Below are 19,898 nucleotides of genomic sequence, written 5' to 3'. Positions count from 1 at the left end.
GACAGTGTGGCGGGGAGGGCGGCGACAGTGTGGCGGGGAGGGCGGCGACAGTGTGGCGGGGAGGGCGGCGACAGTGTGGCGGGGAGGGCGGCGACAGTGTGGCGGGGAGGGCGGCGACAGTGTGGCGGGGAGTGCGGCGACAGTGTGGTGGGGAGTGGGTGTGAGAATAGGTGACATACCGCGTCATCGGCGATGTTCTGGAAGGCCAGCAGCATGTTGGGGCAGGTGGGCAGCAGCATGAGCAGCTCCCAGACGCGCCTCGACAGGTTCTCAGCATGGAGGTGCAGCTCCTCACATCGTAGGTTCTGGAGAGTACAATAAAAGACTGTATTTAGAGATAGGAACAGAAATGCGTTATTTTCTGCTGTCACAGTGACAGAACCCACACACACAGCGGCAATAGAGAAGTCCTATAAACAGTGGTGTAAAGTACTTAAGTAGTACTTTAAAGTATTTTTTCTAAAGTAGTTTTATGGGGTATCTGTACTTCTCTATTTTTTTGGGACAACTTTTACTTGACTACATTCCTAAAGAAAATAAGGTACTTTTACTCATTTTCCCCAGACACCCAAAAGTACTTGTTACATTTTGAATCCTTAGCAGGACAGGTAAATAGTCCAATTCACTCACCTATCAAGACAACAATTGCATAATTACCTGGTTTATTTTATATTAATGGTTAACACTTAATATTTGACTAATAAGACATTTCTGTCCTGTTAGTGTCTGTGTTTTCATGGGCCCCACTATTTCCCTGCAGATAATCTGGGCGTATGGCCACTGGAGATGGCTTGAGCAGACAAATGAGTTAAAGACTGCATTACAGAGACAAGAATGTGTTTTACTAGAAATAGCTTAGGAGTAGAACAATCCCTCATTGTCTCAAAATCATCCTTGCATCTGGGAAACTAAGCCAGAGTGGGGATAAGACAACAACCCACGTGTGGATAACGACAGGATGTGGGGGGGCAGCCTCATTATTGCTATAATTAAATAAATCCCTTCTACCTCGGATCTGGCGGATTCACTAAACCCAAATGCCTTGTTTGAAAATGATGTCTGAGTGTTGGAGTGTGCCCCTGGCTATCTGTAAATGATGTCTGAGTGTTGGAGTGTGCCCCTGGCTATCTGTAAATGATGTCTGAGTGTTGGAGTGTGCCCCTGGCTATCTGTAAATGATGTCTGAGTGTTGGAGTGTGCCCCTGGCTATCTGTAAATGATGTCTGAGTGTTGGAGTGTGTCCCTGTCTATCCATACATTTTAAAAACAAGAAAACAGGTCCACCTGCTTTGCTTAATAGAAGGAAATTGAAATGATTTATACTTTTGATACTTAAGTATATTTAGAACAAAATTCATTTGGGACTTTAACTCAAGTAATATATTACTGGGTGACTTTTACTTGAGTAAAAATATAAATACCTTAATGGAAAGTTACTCAAGTATGACAATTGGGTACTTTTCCACCACTGCCTATAAACACATCCGAAGGCAGGCACACACACTCATAGTCAATAGCTCATTTTGACTCAAGTAATTGTTTTAACGTTCTGGTCAGATCAGGTGAGTGTTAGATGTGAGGAAGTGAAGAGGGGGAATAGAGGGATAAATAAATGCAAAAGAGAGAGAGTGACGTACAAACAGCACACTGGATAACCCCTCTCTCAGAGTCCCTGTGAAGGGAGAGACTATAAAAAGCGCTGACCGCCGGATGACTTTGCATTTCAAAACGAGACGGCTCCCGACGCTGTGACTAAAAGATACACGTTGACAGATGAGCGCCTTACATCCTATGCACAACTCCTTCCAGGGCTGAGTCCCAAATGGCACCCATTCCCTACATAGTGCACTACTTTGCATCTATTCTCTATATGGTGCACTACTAATCAACCAGAACATATGAGCCCTGGTCAAAAATAGTGCACTATAAAGGGAATATGGATGGCATTTGGGACACAGCCCTGCAGTTCGTTTTACTGAACTATCAAACGACTGCCAGAAGACAATTGGACAGTCGTGATGCATTATGCATGATGCACCTGGAAGGAAGAACCTCATTTATATTCTGGAAGGGATATTTGTTCAAAGTCTATTTGACATTTAATCGGATGGAGAGTATTTAGAGTCTGGTTGGTAGCCGTTTCCAAGCTGCTTTTTCAAAAGCTCTGTTGCTTTCTGATTTCCTTAGCTAGATTATTAAGGGCGTCTAATAGACTAAAAATGTTACAATTATACAATGAAATCCATCCCCAAACACACACACACACGGAGATGCGAAAGGGATTCACCCACTCTTCCCCCAATATTACAACCCCCTCATACACACACACACACCGACCTGCCAACCCCACTTTGTTCCCCCCCCACACACACCATGGGACTGTCCAGGGCCCCCCTTGCCCTCTGGGGAGCTTAAAGCAGGCTGGCATCTCACACAGCCTCGACATCCCCTCACACACAGCCCTAACCCACGCACACTCTCCATGACCCACCTCGGGGCTGTCTCCCAGGGCACTGGGGGGTTTGAAGCAAGCCAGCATCTCCAGCAGGTCGAACAGGGTGGTGAGGTGAGGCTCCTGGAGCAGCAGTAGCATGGGGATGTGCTCCTTCTGGGGCGGGGGGAGACACGAGGCCGGAAGCTGCACCCCCTCGCCCTTACGCTCCCGCCGTGGGGCGCCCAGCGAGACAAACACCATCTGTAAATGAGGGTAGGGTGAGGCATGAGTGCAATAGATAGGGGACCAATCACAGGTTATAGGCACTGCGGCTTTTAAAAGCAATGGTCCCAGGTTGGCAGAGAACTCCTTCGCGTAAACTCTGCATATGTCGGCTCAATGCGAAATGGCCTTTAAAAGGCATAATGCCTAATAACCCGCGATGGGATTGAATCCCGGCTCTAGTGTGTGAATGTGTACACCTACAGGCAGACTGCCAAGCGTGTGCAGGTATTTACCTGCATGTCTTTGAAGCCCAGCTCATGCAGGGTCTTCTCATCGTAGTCCGTGGTGAGCTCATGGCCAGAGGAGATCATTCTGACCGGACCCATCAAACCACCTGAAGGAAATGCACGCGCGTTAGAAACGCAGACTGTCGAAACACCCAACACGAAAAGTGGCTTTTGATCCATGAACTTGCTCCTTTCCCTTAGTGAATAACCACAACTCTGAAAGGACTGCATAGAAACGGTGTAAGCCTTCCTTCTTAGGGGAGTGCTTCAATAAACCACCAAAGGAAGTGTACATTTCTAATGAGGCGGTAAGGAAACCATTCACTGCATAGGAACTGCCCTTTGGGACAAAGGTCGAATTGGAATAAATTAAATTCAAGCCTACTGAGACCAGCCCGGAAACACTGCTACAAAATACACTGTGCGATCAGTGATTACTTCAATAAGGGAAGGAAGCAACAGCCTTGGGGAGAATCTCAATAGCATTTCCTTCATTCCATCCAATCGCATACTCATCCACTCCTTCTCATCCATTTGGTTTTAAGAAGGCGAGGAGAGGACGCGAGGAATCGAGGAGAGGATGCGAAGAATCAAGGAAAGTCAATCGAGACTCTCCATTAGTATTGGCGCTACACTGGATCAGGGGTCAAAGGTGAGAGACCTGGGAAGTCCCCCTGGCGGCTGCTCTGTCCAAACTCCTGCAGCTGGGCCTGTTGGTTCATCTGCTCCTTCTGCAGGTTCTCGTACCAGTGGGTCACCTCAGCCCGCAGGTCTGCCACCTGGTCACTGGGGTACATCTCGATGGTCATCTGGTACCACACACACAGGTAGGAACGTAGACACACACACACACACACACACACACACACACACACACGCAAGTGGCCAAACAGACACACAGGCGCACAAACAGGCACACACACAGAAAAAGTGTGTTAGAAAAACATCCTTACAAACATCTAGAATGAGAACACAGCATTCACAGTAGTATCAAAAAAACATATTTCCAATCCATAAAAGTATGAAATTAGCTTGCACCAATCGTTTCCATTCATTTTGACATCGTGGCCTGTAGATTCTTCCTAACACCACAGAACAACAAGAGCATTTGAGTGTGCCAATCTACCAAGGGTTAATAATTAAGTACCAAGATGCTGGGTACTTTCTTGGGTACCTTGTCGGGCAGGCCGGCGGGCTGGCACACGATCCTCAGTGGCAGAGACTGCTTGTCGCTCAGCGCCTTCAGGTGGCTGCTGATGCCCGTGCCCTCGATCTGCCACTGACGCAGGTGGTACGCAAACCTGGAGAGGGGGCAGGAGACAAAGAGTGTTGGGGGGTAGGGAGAAAGTGAGAGAGAGCGCCATAAAGACACACGGTTCTTAGCGCTGGTTGAAATTAGCTCTCCAGGTCCAGGGATGATCTCTACTAGGTGAGTCAGTAATATAGTTGAGGATAAGCGGTGTTCTGGTTTGATTTATAGGTTCAGGGCTTAAAGTACACAGGTTGAGCGGATGGAGACAAGGAGCGTGTGTATTTCTCTGTGTGAGTTTCTGTGCATCGTTTCTGTGAGTGTGTGTGTGTGTGTGTGTGTGTGTGTGCACTCCCTACCTGCGTCGGAAGGCCTCCAGGTGGGTCTTGAGCATGAGCAGGCCCCTCTCGATGACGGTGAGGCTGGAGTGGGCGTCCTTCTCCAGGTTGGCAGAGGTCATCATCAGACTCTCCATGCACTTACTGATGAACTCCTGCTCCTTCTCCAGGCCCGTCTTACCAGCTGGGGGACGGAGACGGACACAGGAGGGCAGGCACACACACAGAATCAATATCGGTCAAAATCGTAAATCAGTAGGTCATCATGGGCACGTTTAAAGAAGCCTAGCGTCAACGCAAACATCTAAAACCGCTCGTTCAATATAATGACTATAAACTAGGATGTTTTGGGTCCAACACCTGAATCTAGACCTACTGCTGTGGACAGGGATTCACTTAAGTTTTTCGCAATATAAATCAAGGATGAAATGGTAGAGAAATACTACTACTAGTCTTCAACCATGTATCAGCTACCAACGGAGGTCCACTGACCGTTGATGTAGTAGGAGTTGATGTACTGGATGGCAGCGCGGCTGATGTCTGCAGACTGGGCCCTGAGGGCAATACCCCACAGCTGGTCCATGCCACACAGCTACAGAGAGGGAGGAGGGGTCAAATGTTAGAGGTCATAGACAAGTGTTGACAAGGTGACAACTAGGGCTGGGCGTTATGATCGTGTGACGATAGACGTTCTTCTATCGTTTCATATTATGGTCTGTCGTTTATTTTGTGTCGCAAATCACACTCAGGCTGACCACCTGTAACGCGAGTGCAGCAAGGAGTCAAAGTAAGGTGCAAGATAGCATAAAACTTACCTTGTTTTTTTGTTTGTTTTTTTACATCTTCACATAATCACTAGTTAACTACACATGGTTGATGACATTACTAGGTTAACTAGCTTGTCCTGCGTTGCATATAATCAATGCTGTGTGTTAATTTATCATCAAATTACTTCCTAATTCACCAAACGGGTGATGATTTAACTAAAGCACAAACGTTGCACGAATGTACCTTGCTCCAACGTGTACCTAACCATAAACATCAATGCCTTTCTTAAAATCAATACACAAGTATATTTTCTTAAACCTGCATATTTAGTTAAAAGAAATTCATGTTGGCAGGCAATATTAAGTAGGGAAATTGTGTCACTTCTCTTGCGTTCATTGCACGCAGAGTCAGGGTAAATGCATCAGCTTGGGCCGCCAGGCTCGTTGCGAACTAATTTGCCAAAGTTTTACATAATTATGACATAACATTGAAGGTTGTGCAATGTAACAGCAATATTTAGACTTGGGGATGCCACCCGTTCGATCAAATAAGGAACGGTTCCGTTTTCACAGAAAGAATAAACGTTTTGCTATCGAAATGAAAGTTTCCGGATTTTACCAAAGGCTTGTATTTATGTTATTATATTACATTATATTATAATTAAGTCTATAATTTGATAGAGCAGTCTGACTGAGCGGTGGTAGGCAGCAGCAGGCTCGTAAGCATTCATTTAAACTTTACTGCGTTTGCCAGCCGCTCTTAGCAATGCTTGACGCACAGCGCTGTTTATGTGGTGTGGGTATGAAAAGTCGGACACGGACCAGAAATTCTTCCTCCGCAAAATATGCCGCAGGCCGGTCCCAACAGACTCAAACACCACTAACCTCTTTTACAACCTACACAAGAAGCATGTGAAACAGTACGGAGCGAGTTCTCAAAACAAACAACCGACTCAGAAGTTGCAAGAGGCGTTTGCCCGCGGCACTACAAATGGCAAAGAATCACGAAGATGGAAGGAGATAAATTGTAACGGCAGCTGTTACATCTGTAAAGACATGGCCCCAATTTAAAACGGGGGTTTTGTGAGTTGGTGCTAAAACTCAACCCAAGGAACCAAATGCAAATTGATATGACACGTATTAATGCCAAAATAACATGTAAAACAGGCAAGCAGCTAAAAATAATATATTTTATACCTACAGTTGAAGTCAGAAGTTTACATACACCTTTCTCACAATTCCTGACATTTAATCCTAGGACAAATTCCCTGTTTTAGGGCAGTTAGGATCAGCACTTTATTTTAAGAATGTGAAATGTCAGAACAGAAAATGATTAATTTCAGCTTTTATTTCCTTCATCACATTCCCAGTGGGTCAGACGTTTACATGCACTCAATTAGTATTTGGTAGCATTGCCTTTCATTTTTTTTACTTGGGTCAAATGTTTCAGGTAGCCTCCCACAAAAGTTGGGTAAATTTTGGCCCATTTCTCCTGACAAAGCTGGTGTAACTGAGTCAGGTTTGTAGACCTCCTTGCTCGCACATGCTTTTTCAGTTCTGGCAACAAATATTCTATGGGATTGAGGTCAGGGATTTGTGATGGCCACTCCAATACTTTGACTTTGTTGTCCTTAAGCCATTTTGCCACAACTTTGGAAGTATGCTTGGGGTCATTGTTCATTTGGAAAACCCATTTGCAACCAAGCTTTAACTTCCTGACTGATGTCTTGAGATGTTGCTTCAATATATCCACGTAATTATCCTGTCTCATGCCGCCATCTATTTTGTGAAGTGCACCAGTCCCTACTGCAGCAAAGCACCCCCACAGCATGATGCTGCCACCACCATGCTTCACAGTTGGGATGGTGATCTTTGGCTTGCAAGCCTCCCCCTTTTCCCTCCAAACATAACGATGATCATTATGGCCAAACAGTTCTATTTTTGTTGTTTCGTCAGACCAAAGGACATTTCTCCAAAAAGCATGATCTTCGTCCCCATGTGCAGTTGCAATCCGTAGTCTGGCTTGATTATGGCGGTTTTGGAGCAGTGGCTTCTTCCTTGCTGAGCAGCCTTTAAGGTTATGTCGATATAGGACACGTTTAACTGTGGATATAGATACTTTTGTCCCCGTTTCCTCCAGCATCTTCACAAGGTCCTTTGCTGTTGTTCTGGGATTGATTTGCACTTTTCACACCGAAGTGCGTTCATCTCTAGGAGACAGAACACGTCTCCTTCCTGAGCGGTATGACGGCTGCATGGTGCTATGGTGTTTATACTTGTGTACTATTGTTTGTACAGATGAACGTGGTACCTTGTAGCATTTGGAAATTGTTCCCAAGGATGAACCAGACTTACGGAGGTCCACAATTTTTTTCTGCGGTCTTGGCTGATTTCTTTTTATTTTCCCATGATGTCAAGCAAAGAGGCACTGAGTTTGAAGGTAGGCCTTGAAATACATCCACAGGTACACCTCCAATTGACTCAAATTATGTCAATTAGCCTATCAGAAGCTTCTAAAGCCATTACATTTTCTGGAATTTTCCAAGCTGTTTAAAGGCACAGACAACTTAGTGTATTTAAACTTCTGACCCACTGGAATTGTGATACAGTGAATTATAAGTGAAATAATCTGTCTGTAAACAATTGTTGGAAAAATTAATTGTGTCATGCACAAAGTAGACGTCCCAACCGACTTGCCAAAACTATAGTTTGTTAACTAGACATTTGTGGAGTGGTTGAAAAACGAGTTTTAATGACTCCAACCTAAGTGTATGTAAACTTCCGATTTCAACTGTATATTTATTTTGTTTGCAACTATAGTTGAATTGTTTTCTATTTACCTTATTAGATTTTATACATGCATATTTTATATTTTGTTACATGCTTCACTGAAAATTTGCACAAAGGTTCTAAATGAGAGAAAATCAAATATGAGTAAGTTAGCTTTTATTTACGGAGTTTAATTCAAAATGTAATAAGAAATAGGCCTTTACATGTGGTCATTTAATATATACTATTTATTCATTTAATTTACAGAAAATGTGCTATATCGTGATATCTATCGTTATCGGGATATGAAATGACCTATACCAGGATATATCCTGGCCATATCGCCCAGCCCTAGTGACAACATGGTTTAGTGAGAGGTATGACGGGCCTGGAAGTTACCAAACTCAGACGACGAACTGGGTGCGTTTGTGTGAATAAAAGTGTGTGTGTATGAGCAACTGTACTCGGGTGTGTATGTCCCTATGTGTGTGTGCTTGAATCCTTCTCTGCAATGTGATTTGTGGATTCAAATATTTGAAGTGTGTGTGTGTGTACCTCGCAGTTGGAGCCGCTGTCGTAGGCGCTGGTGGCCAGACGGGCCAGGTTACAGAGATGCTGGAAGAGGTTGAGGCCCGTCATGCTGATGGTCTCCGGCTTCAGCTGGGGCATCTGAGGAAACACAGGAGGTATTAAGGGCAAAAGGTATTACAATGGTAGACTTGTGACTTTAAGGCCAAGGCTTTTGAACGATTTGGGCAACTTTACAAATTTGTTTCCACCGGCTACTCAATCCCTTTTCAATTACCTTTCACAATGACTTCCCAACTTTGAGACTTTTTACAAGTTAAGTTGTTTTTCTTTCTTTATTTGTTTTATAGATTCTAGCTATCAATTTGTGGCGTATTTTCTTTTAGTTGTTGCTGAGATTAACTATTTATCAACAGACCATGCTGGAAAGACCCTTGTCATAGACACCCCTCCCCACTGAGACCAGATGGTCCAGTCCGGTCATACCTTTTCCAGGAAGAGGTGTTTGTAGGTCTCCATGCCCATGGCGTGCTGGTCTTTGCTGCGGACCTGGTTGAGGAACCAGTGGAGCGCATCATCGTAACACTCTCCATCCTCCACCAGGCAGTGCCACAGTATGTCCACCTGCTCTAGACTCAGTCCTGAGGGAGAGGAGGGGCTGCTAGTGTGTGTTCATGTACAAATACCCCGCTGCTAATATATATATATATATATATATATATATATATATATATATATATATATATATATACATACACACACACATTCACTGCTGAGGAGCTTAACTGATGTCTGACTGTTGGTACACAACACACACACTTCAGACTGTAAAGGGGAAGATGAGGGTATCACTCCCACATGGGATCCACAATGGACACACAACCAGATATACATGTACACCGCATTCACGTAAACACAATATAAATGGTTGCCAGAGAGAATTGGCTGCACTATCACGTTATGTTATTTATTTTGTATCATGGAGAATGGCAGTCTGTATGTCCTGGTCGGGAGCCACCGGGGCAGGGAGTCTCCCAGTCAACCTCTAAATCCCAAACATTAGCTCCTCCTCAAACAGACACATAAGTCTGCAAACACACCTATGCGCACACACACACACAAACACAGCACACACAGGCATACACAAAAGTCACACACATGGCTATGAACGGAGTGAGTTAGCTAGCTAGGTAGATCCGGTCACCCCTTTCCAGAGACTCCAGAGGACAAAGATGTCACTGTTGTAGGAGAGAGAGCGGCTCATCAGGTTGCACTTCTCCTCTAGGGCCAATTCCACCCCCAGGGTGTAACCAGCCAGCCATAGAGGCACAGATGCAGACAATGATAGGGAATGTTTCTGTTGAGCTGGATGTGAAGACTGGGTAATGTAACGGAAAGTTGGAATGCATTTCTTATTGGACAAGTCAAGGTTGTTCAGTTTTATTGTGTTTTGTTCCATTTGGTGCCTAATGAACGCGACCGTGTTGACTTACTGAAGTGGTCTGGGGAGCCAAGTGTTGAGAAGACACAGGTCAGGAACTGCAAGCGTACTTGGACTTCTGCACTGTGGCCATACCTGTGATCGCATAGTAATCAAAGAACATAATTCATAATGAACTATTCTGTTTACGTTTGAATTGCAACAATCAATATAAAAAAAAGACCATTTCAATGCGTTTCACATTTCAAATAAGGAGGTCAACAACTAGCTACACCCTCCGTAGTTCTGTCAGGACAAAACATTCACGTGTCATTTTGTCACAGCGGTCCCTTAAAAGCAGCCAGCACCTCCCAGCTGGCCACATACACAACCACAGAGTCACTGTCTGCAGCCATTGCACACCAAAACCGCACTGCAGCGAGACTGGGCAGCTATACATGCAGTGCTACCAAATATGCTGTCCATATTCCACAGTAATAAGACTGTTACCGTTGTATAGTTACAAGGCATTGGGGGTGGGGGTAGTGTAGTGGAGGGAACGGGTGGGTTACTCACAGGGCAAACTTGTGCCTCTGCTCTCGGACTTCCTGGATGTAGTGCAGCAGGTTCTCAAAGAACAGCTTCATCATGTGCAGCTCCTTCTCCGCCCACCTGAAAGACATGAAACACCACATCAAAGGGTGAGTTTGTAAATTCACCACCTACTCCAATTTCAGGGCACTTTTTTCAGAGTGTGCCAGAGAGCAGAATAATTTATGAATTTAAGAACGCGCAGCAGCCGTTGAATGTGACCGTGTCCGTAAACTTTAAAAAAAATAAATAATAATAATTGGAATTGTTGCCAGCAGCACAGTTACCTAAGCTCTGGATAACATGAAAACAGCCTAACCAGCTCTGCTAGGGCGAGTAAAATGGTCAGAGTTAGGTGTTCTCTCATTTACGTCTAGAAGTAGCTAGTAAGTTAGCCAACTTCAGCCAGTTAGCTTGACTGCCACGTGAGAAGGCTCCTGAGAACTCGGCTCAACCCTACTCCTCGGCCAGAGCGTCCAATGTGCGCGCTGAACGTGATACGTCTGAATTTACAAACACTCTGACCGCACTCTGGCACGCCAAAGTGAATTTACGACCATACCAAATGTCACAAAAATAGAAGTTGTTGCCCTATGTGATACCATGTAATGGACAACGATGCTTACATGGTGATCCAGTGGGTGTCGTAGCTGGAGCCAAACTGCTGAAAAGTGCCGAAAAGTTTGGGAAGGAGGCGCAGAGAGACGACCACGGATCTGCGAGAGAGAGAGAAAAGCATGGCGTCACAAAACAAGTTTCATATAATAGCTAGCCAATGAAGGGATCTGATGGCAAAATCATTTGACGTCAATTCATTTCAGAGCTACATTGTTCACACAGACATAGGCGCTCTCATATATGCACACGTGCCTTTGGTGGGCTAGGTTCTCCAGGCAGCCCTCGATGAACCGCATGCGGATCTGACGGTCGGTGAACCAGCACACCAGAGAGCACAGCAGCTTCTCCGCCTCGTTGATCAGTCCCTCGGACAGATGGATCTGATGGAATAGGGGAGAACGGAGAAAGGTCACTCGCATCTTTTTCAGACTTCAGAATATCCTAAAGAGATCCTAAAACTAGTGGCGATAACTAACCTTAATAATAAAATGAGCTGCTCCTTGAAACCTGAAGGAAGAAGTGATGCACTCTCCTAATACGTTGAGTATTTAGTAGCTGACAAAGCGTGTTTTCTACACAGTAAACAGGTTTCCATCCAACCATTTAAGCACATGACAGGCCTGGTACATTCCCTAAATGTCATCAAAAACTAAATACGCTAGACATGGGTGGATACTTTTTTGGTCGCTGATTTGAATACGCAACAAATTCCAGTGCATATCGCACAATTGTTGATAGAATAACCATTATGTTGAGATATATTTGCAGTCATGCGATGCTGCGAGTGGTCTTGTCACTCCAACTTGAAAAAGCATGCAGTTTATTAAGCTCCAGACAAAATCATTTATGATGAACTTCACAGGGTGGTGAAAGTTCACAGTAATGAGCTTGATGCTCCTTTCCAATAAATATTGAGGGTTTTCATTTGTATGCTGGTGACATGATGATCGGTGACTGGCTGCCAATAAACAAATTCAAATTCTCGCATTGTAAATAATATAATAATATATGCCATTTAGCAGACGCTTTTATCCAAAGCGACTTACAGTCATGTGTGCATACATTCTACGTATGGGTGGTCCCGGGAATCGAACCCACTACCCTGGCGTTACAAGCGCCATGCTCTACCAACTGAGCTACAGAAGGACCATGTATCTACGAGCTGTTGGCTATAGCGCACGTGCCAAGACCAGAGTGGGCACATTTGCTAGTTATCATGGACCTTACGTGCCAAAACCATCGACAGAGTTAATTAAGGATCGAACCCCCCCCCGCCTAAAATGACATAACCAAATCTAACTGCCTGTAGCTCAGGACCTGAAGCAAGGATGTGCATATCTTTGATAACATTTGAAAGGAAACACTTTGAAGTTTGTGGAAATGTGAAATTAACGCAGGAGAATATAACATTAGATCTGGTAAAAGAAAACAAACCAAAAGAATTTGGCCATAATATAATGTACTATTGCAGTTTAGGCGCAATTTAGATGTGTGTATGCAAAGTTTCAGATTATTCCAGTGAAGCATTGCAATACTGCAGAAATTGTGTATCAAGTCTGCCCAAATGTGCCGTATTGGTCAATTAATACATTTTCAAGTACATAACTACAGAAGACATACAAAAATGATATGGTAACACAAATTTTAAGTTTACACACTCCCAGGAATGTCATACATGATGATCATTGGCTTATACACCTCTAGATTGCGAGGTGGCGTGGGTGTGGAGCCAGAGACAGCAGGTGTTCAAACTGTCGAACCCAGTTCCTACATTTGAATATAAAGATAGTTTTGTTTGATAAAATCCATGCTACATTTGAACTCTGGTGACAAATCAGAGCAAGATTACTAAAGTATATTATTTACCTTCAGAGGTTAATGTATCAAACCAATTGCTGTGAAAAGTGTTTTGGTGTTGAGCACTCTCCTCAAACAATAGCATGGTACAAATTGGACAGTGCAGTTAGATTAACAAGAATTTAAGCTTTCTGCCCATATAAGACATGTCTATGTCCTGGAATGTTTGCTGTTGCTTACGTCATTCTAGTTAGTTGGCTTCAACCGTCCCGGTATAGGGACACCGATCCCATAGAGGTTAAAAATAGGATAGAAAAGCATAAACAGCTTTTTGTATTCAGTGAACGAACATTTAAACAACAAAATGTGTCGCTTGTTTCTGGGAACTCAAACTCCGCTTCTATGCCGCTCGGCTTCAAGGCTGTCTGACTACTAGCATGCTATATGCTTTCACTCAGCAAAAAGGTCGCTAACAGAATGCTTTCTTTGAGCACGGTGTAATCCAGTGTCATGGTTCATACCGCATCCTCATCCTGCACCAGGTCCCAAAGCAGCGTGTTGCCCTTCTTGCACACGTTGTCCAGGTTGATGTCAGTCACGGCATGGCCAGAGTACTGGTGCTTGTGGACCTGCGGGCCTGCAGAGGAATAAAACACAGCCGCTGGTGAGAAAGAGAGCCATAATAAAAAAGGTTCAGTACAGATTTACCGAACTGCTAAAATGTCATGCTAAAACAGTTGCAAGGATAACAACTGAAATCGAGTGACACTAAGAAAACAGCCATATAGACCGTCGTACTCTCATGTTTACAGGTAGAAGTTTTTTTGTTGTTTAGCAGACGCTATTATCCAGAGCGATTTACAATAGTGAGTGCATACATTTTCATACTGGTCCACCGTGGGAATCGAAACCACAACCCTGGCGTTGCAAGCACCATGCTCTACCAACTGAGCTACATGGGATTAACTGATGGTGAAAACGTTTGACTGGATAGACCCCACCAGATGACTAGTAGAACCATAACTACATGATTCTTGCTGCTGTAAACGGAGGCCTGTTATCGGTGTGCAATGAGTGGGTAAACCGTTCCGTGAGTGCGGTACTCCGTGAATTTTCCATCCACGATTTCAGGGAAACCTGGGAATTTGGGGAAGATTTAAGTAAATTCACAACCCTAGGTGCACCGTGCAGTGCAGCCTACCTTGCACCATGTGCTCGTGGTAGATAGAGGCCAGGTTGGGCAGGTGCTGCTGCAAGTGGGAGCTGAGCTCTGCGTGCGAGTTGATCTGCACCAGCTCCTCCTCACAGCCAGACTCCTCACCATCAAAGTCGGCCATGTTCTTCTCCGACTTGGCGCTGATCTGGGAGCTGCTGCAGGACACGTCGTCTGCGCTCAGCATGTCGTCCACCATGTGCCTGGAGGATGATTCAACGTTAGAAGGGCAATGCATGTTGTCACTTGAATAAGCACAAGATTCATGTCGCAAGGAAAATAGTTACATTTACACTGAGTGAAACAAACAGTTCTCTTTCCATGACAGACTGACCAGGTGAATCCAGGTGAAAACTACGATCAATTACTGTCACTTGTTAAATCCACTTCAAATCAGTGTAGATGAATGGGAGGCGACATGTTAAAGGATTTTGAAGCCTAGAGACAATTTAGACATGGATTGTGTATGTGTGCCATTGAGGGTTAATGTGCAAGACAAAACATTTAAGTGCCTTTGAATGGGTTATGGTAGGTGCTAGGAGCACCATGTTGAGTGTGTCAAGAACTGCAACATTGCTGGGTTTTTCACGCTCAACAGTTGCCCATGTGTATCAATGGTCCACCACCCAAAGGCCATCCAGTCAACTTGAAACAACTGTGGGAAGCATTGGAGTCAACATTGGCCAGCATCCCCGTGGAACGCTTTCGACACCTTGTAGGGTCCCCATGCCCTGACGAATTGAGGCTGTTCTGAGGGCAAAAGGGAGTGAAACTCAATATTAGGAAAGTGTTCCTAATGTTTTGTACACTCAGTGTATGTCTAGTTTCTTATGAACAAATGTAGAAATTATTGACGGGACACTTCTACACATCTATGCAACTACAGCCAACTCAACAGTCTATGGATGGTGTCAAGACTCATTTGGACGCGGACATAATTGCTCATGGACGGTCCTGATTCAACCTGTAAAATCGGCCACGGACAGTTTGTCTTAGTTGGGGTCTGTAGTTGGATAGAAGCCTTTAAAAAATAAACTTATCTCCCTAGGCAAATTGGCCAAACATAGAACATTGTGAAAGAGGCAATACAGAGAAGACACAGATTAGAGAAAAGAAAGCAAAGAGATGGTAAAAGTCTTACCCTTCGTGGTGGTGGTGGTGATGGTGGGGCCCGATGAAGTGTCGGCAGTTGAAAAGCTCGTTGCCCATGGCGTCCCCCAGGAAGTCCCCAGGGCAGGGCAGGCAGGCCTGCTCCTGGGGGCCTGGGGCCATTTGGGATGAGGGGCCTCCCATCTCTGAATGTTGTTGTTCGGGCCCCTCAGGCCGGGTCGAGCAGGCGTCCAGCATCCTCATGCGGCCCTCCATCGACGCCGTTACCATGCCGACGGCTGCTTCAGGGTTAAAGGGCAAACCTTTGTGTTTTGGTCCGTCTCCTGCCCCTCTTTCGGCTCTGTCGCCCTGCTCCTCCACCAGCGCCTCGCCCGCTTTCCGCTTCCTGACTTCCAGCTGGTCCCGGGGCTCCTTCTGCGGGCTGCCCTCGGCTGCTACATCCCGGTTGTTCCCCTCTTCGTCCTCTTCATCATCATCATCTTCGTCATCATCTTCATCATCTTCCTCCTCATCCTCTTCCTCCTTGAGGATCTCGCTGTCGGCCATGTCGTCAGAGTGCAGCTCGCTGCCGGGGCTCCCCGGCGACTGGCTTGCACGGCTGGAGCCCGCCTCGTTGCTGGAGCCCTCGCTGTGGCCACTGCTGCTGCCCGGCCCGCTGCTGCCCTCCTCCATGCTGTTGGCCGTCTCATCCGAGCTGCCCTGCATCGACTCCTGGACGGGGAGGAGAGAGGAGACCGAATCAGTTCCAGTTAAAACCAGCCATACAGCAGAACCACAAAACTTAAAAAAAATGTTTTTACATGAAACCAGAAAAATGCTAATAAAATCGGGGATACTGACTTGGATTTGCTTTTTGATAAAAATGCTAAAAAGTTAGCAATTGGAGACAGTGGCTAGGCAAACAAAAAAACAAGGCATGGATTGCTGAACAGTGCTGGAAAGTAACAGTTTGCTACTAACATAAATTCCTATTAAATCTATTGAGAAAGTGCATCACTTGTTTCTCCAGCTAGAGAGTGTGAAAAAGGTACTAGAGTGCTGCTAACCTCCGTGTCAGAGAGTCTCTGCTGGCCCCGCTTGCTGCTGCCCATCATCTGCTCGTCCATCTCCATGTCGCTACCGCCGCTGTGGTGTGTGTCACTGTTGTCACTGCTGTCTGGGCTGGCCGCTGGGGAGCCTGGGTAGAGACGAGAAGCAGAGGCTTAATGAATCAGACACCGCATCTCACAAAACACTTCAGAATTCATAACGCAGTCTATATACCAGCAGAGATGTTTATGAGCCTATGTATCTAAGCAAGTGGTAAACCCTGGTTAGTAGGTTTTAAAGGATGTTCAAGCCTTTTGTTCCATCCCAGCACTAAAACACCTGATTCAACACCTTCATTAGTGCTGGACTGAACCAAAAACCAGCATACCCCTGCAACTCCACCGCCCCGGAGTTGTCTACCACAAAGATAAAGAACATAGATCCCCTTGAAATACACACAGACAAACACAACAATCGTACCTTTCTTGTTGCCCATGGGGACGTTGGTGTTGAGCAGCGAGGCGAAGGAGCTCTGCTTGGAGAGCTGGGCCTTAGCGGACAGTGCGTTGTTCCACAGAGCCTTGATCAGCATGGAGGCCAGGTACAGGGTCTGAGGGAGGGAAGCAAGCATAGAATTACATACAGAATCACTATTATAGGATCTTTGTGGTGGGCAGGTGACCAAGACAAAGAGCAGCTCTGTTAGTTAAGACTGGGTGTATGTGACTATAAAGCTCCTTAAAGTAATCTGGAGATATCTAGATTAAATCACACTGAACATTTTAATTGTCCATCACTTGCCATGGCCTAAAGTAACTAATCTGAGGTAATAACAGGCCGGGGACCATACCAGTCTCGCAATATCTTTTCCATTTTTTTTTCCATCCGTGTTGCGTTTCCTTGCCACAATACTTAAGAGTATGGCGATACTGGCATGGTCCCGGACCTAGGTAATTCGTAGTCCTCATGTTCCATTGGGCACTCATGCTGTGTGGTGTGTGTGGGTACCTGTTCCGTGTGTGCGCTGGGGTGCAGGCCGGACACCAGGTTGAGGACATGGCGCAGCGGCACCGGGTCCAGGTTCTTGATGAGCGAGGGGAACAGGTCGTGGATGTAACGGCTACAGTGCTTCAGCTACATAATAATAGAGAGAGACAGGGTCGAGGAGTACATCAGTGAATAATGACACAAAAGACAACTTTGTATTTCAATGAAATGAAAAACTATTTGGTAGAATATAGTAAAGAAAAGTGTAATATATGCATATAAATTCAGAGTATGAGCGCTGCTCTAAGATTAGGTCCCTCGACTTGATTAAAGAGGCAAAATTGATCCTAAAAATCAGCATTTCTACTCTGAGAAGCTTTCTACGTGATTTCTAGGCCCTGGTGTTCATTGCCTAGTTACCTGAGCTGCGGCCCAGATGCAGTCCACATGCTGGGTGCTGAGCCTGCCCTCTGCGGCAAGGAAGTTCAGGATCACTTGGCACTGTTTAATTATCTGGAACGACAACAAAGGAGACACAAAGACAAGCTCCTCATTAACAGGGAAGTTCAAACACAGATTACCCACTAAAATGTATTGGCTTACTGTAATAACGACTTGGAATGGGAAAACTCACCTCAATATGCAAATTTGGTCCAAATATATGCTCCACTACATTGTTGTTGATTAGCCAGTCAGCTAGTTCCTTTGCTATTGACCTGGAGGGATAGTTTGAGGTACAATGCTTTAACGGTCCGTGACGCAGTGCTAACTCAACTCAATCAACATGCGCTTTCATCGTAAAAAAAGAATGGACTATTGACTTAGGTTTCATTGTAAAAATCAACTCAATTGACTTACGTTTCGGTGTCGGACACCAGAGACTCATTATTACAGACGTCGTTGAAGGTGTGTAGCTGATTCTGTGAGGAGAAAAGGAGAATAAACATGTAATGAATTATGTAATTATGTATGCATGTACACACCAGTGTACTTCATCCCTTTATCGAGCCATTGACCCTAAGAGTAAAAGTCTCAGTCACAGTAAACTGAAAGTCCTAGTGGAGCATTAATAAAGTATACACGTCAAAGTGTTTGTGTCAAAAACAAAACAGCGGTCACAATGTTCCTTGCAGTAACCCGGGCCTAGACTCCCAAAGAGCAAGCAACACAGCAGTGTGTGAGAGTGGGTGCATGCGTCTCGTGGCGCACGTGCGAGTCTCACAGTGATTTGGCTGAGGCCAGCCAGCCTCATGGTGAGAGTGGGGGACATGAAGTATTTGAAGGCCAGGTCCAGGCTCTCCTTGTCGAAGCACAGTGCGCTGTCCAACGGCTCCTTCACCGTGCTCCACATCAGGTCAGCCATGTTGCGTGCCGCGCTCTGACGGAGCTCCTGGTCCGACAGCTTGCACAGGTACCTGGGGAGGGACACATTTGGAAATGAGTTATTTGTGAAATGAGACAACTTTATTTAAAGCAGGAAGTCCCTTTGTTAGGAAATACGTTTATCTGTTCTGTTTAATTTTAAAGTAAGTTTCTCTCAAGTGTGTTTCTGGAGAAGACATGGTAGACAGGTTGGACATAATGACTGGACAAACTAAACAGTCAGGACTAAGTGTTTTGCATCTATCGAGGCTGGCTGAAACACTCAGATGAGAAGCACTTTGATAAGCTACTGATAAAACCATGACAATAGTTGGCTGCAACGAGAATCTACAGTCTCCGCGATCAATAAGATACGGTATGTATCTTTTTAATAACTTCTGAGAAAACAAACATTTTACTAAATTCAGGAGGAAGGAGTGATACGCTATAAGGTGGAATGGCACTGGAGTCAAGAAGTCACATGTCATCATTCTTCTTAGACAAAGGACCAAAATGAGTAAGGAATGTTCCATTTGGATATCAGGACCAGTTAATTCAGCCCACCCAGGTCACATGACAGAGGTGCGGCGAGGCCTGCGAGCTGTCTGGCTGCTCCAAGGTCATGTGAGGAGAAGCTGACTGGAGCATTGGCCACTGTTGCCATGGCGAGGGAAGCTCTTCCTAGCAACACCAGTTGGTGGCACGGCAAGAGTGAAGCACACTACACCGACTGAGGGCTCTCAGCTGAAATTGCTTTCCATCCAAAAAAATATATACAGTCAAGTATCTGATTGAATTTTAGAAATTCAACTCAAATACAACAAAAATATGCATCCACTAAAGAGCATCCACTAAATTCAACCTTGATTTATGCTGATCGACTGCCAATATGCTGGATTACCCTATTTACATAACGCCCTCCCTAATACTACATCCAATATTCAGGGGAGAATCTCTATCAAGTGCGTTTGATTGTGTGTTGGAAAGTGGTGGGCGAGTCAAACACAGCACTGTGTATCCAAATACAATATGCATTTCAAACAGCCCCTTGGGCCATTTCTGACGAGAGGAGCTTCAACTGCAACAGCAACTCCCCTCTCTCTGCCCCATTTTCTTATTCTCTTAGAATGACTGCAGAAAAAAGCACTAAATAGCAGTACGGGATGCCATATTG

The 19,898-nt window shown here is 45.2% G+C and overlaps 1 protein-coding gene and 1 non-coding gene across 2 annotated transcripts in view; both read right to left on the bottom strand.

The window, feature by feature from the left end:
* Window positions 1-19,898, bottom strand: part of LOC124004320 (ubiquitin carboxyl-terminal hydrolase 34-like) — a 78,316-nt gene that overhangs the window by 44,517 nt on the left and 13,901 nt on the right. The window contains exons 7-29 of the mRNA XM_046313148.1: window positions 18,585-18,777; window positions 18,221-18,282; window positions 17,997-18,078; window positions 17,783-17,875; window positions 17,384-17,509; window positions 16,856-16,985; window positions 16,393-16,523; window positions 15,378-16,057; window positions 14,225-14,439; window positions 13,545-13,660; window positions 11,479-11,606; window positions 11,235-11,324; window positions 10,594-10,689; window positions 10,091-10,173; window positions 9,084-9,238; window positions 8,625-8,738; window positions 5,026-5,125; window positions 4,555-4,717; window positions 4,121-4,247; window positions 3,608-3,755; window positions 2,953-3,053; window positions 2,492-2,695; window positions 180-305 (exon numbers count right to left, since the gene is read on the bottom strand). Of these exons, the coding sequence (XP_046169104.1) occupies window positions 180-305; window positions 2,492-2,695; window positions 2,953-3,053; window positions 3,608-3,755; window positions 4,121-4,247; window positions 4,555-4,717; window positions 5,026-5,125; window positions 8,625-8,738; window positions 9,084-9,238; window positions 10,091-10,173; window positions 10,594-10,689; window positions 11,235-11,324; window positions 11,479-11,606; window positions 13,545-13,660; window positions 14,225-14,439; window positions 15,378-16,057; window positions 16,393-16,523; window positions 16,856-16,985; window positions 17,384-17,509; window positions 17,783-17,875; window positions 17,997-18,078; window positions 18,221-18,282; window positions 18,585-18,777 (3,463 nt within the window). The remainder of the gene's footprint in view (window positions 1-179; window positions 306-2,491; window positions 2,696-2,952; window positions 3,054-3,607; window positions 3,756-4,120; window positions 4,248-4,554; window positions 4,718-5,025; window positions 5,126-8,624; window positions 8,739-9,083; window positions 9,239-10,090; window positions 10,174-10,593; window positions 10,690-11,234; window positions 11,325-11,478; window positions 11,607-13,544; window positions 13,661-14,224; window positions 14,440-15,377; window positions 16,058-16,392; window positions 16,524-16,855; window positions 16,986-17,383; window positions 17,510-17,782; window positions 17,876-17,996; window positions 18,079-18,220; window positions 18,283-18,584; window positions 18,778-19,898) is intronic.
* Window positions 10,351-10,481, bottom strand: LOC124004452. The gene has a single exon (XR_006833436.1). It is a non-coding gene; the product is annotated as a small nucleolar RNA SNORA70 (small nucleolar RNA).

The sequence above is a fragment of the Oncorhynchus gorbuscha genome, linkage group LG18 (genome assembly GCF_021184085.1).
Source record: "Oncorhynchus gorbuscha isolate QuinsamMale2020 ecotype Even-year linkage group LG18, OgorEven_v1.0, whole genome shotgun sequence".
Classification (NCBI taxonomy): domain Eukaryota; kingdom Metazoa; phylum Chordata; class Actinopteri; order Salmoniformes; family Salmonidae; genus Oncorhynchus; species Oncorhynchus gorbuscha.
The sequence above is the reverse complement of the archived record's forward strand: the minus strand, read 5'-3'. Positions and strand labels throughout refer to the sequence as shown.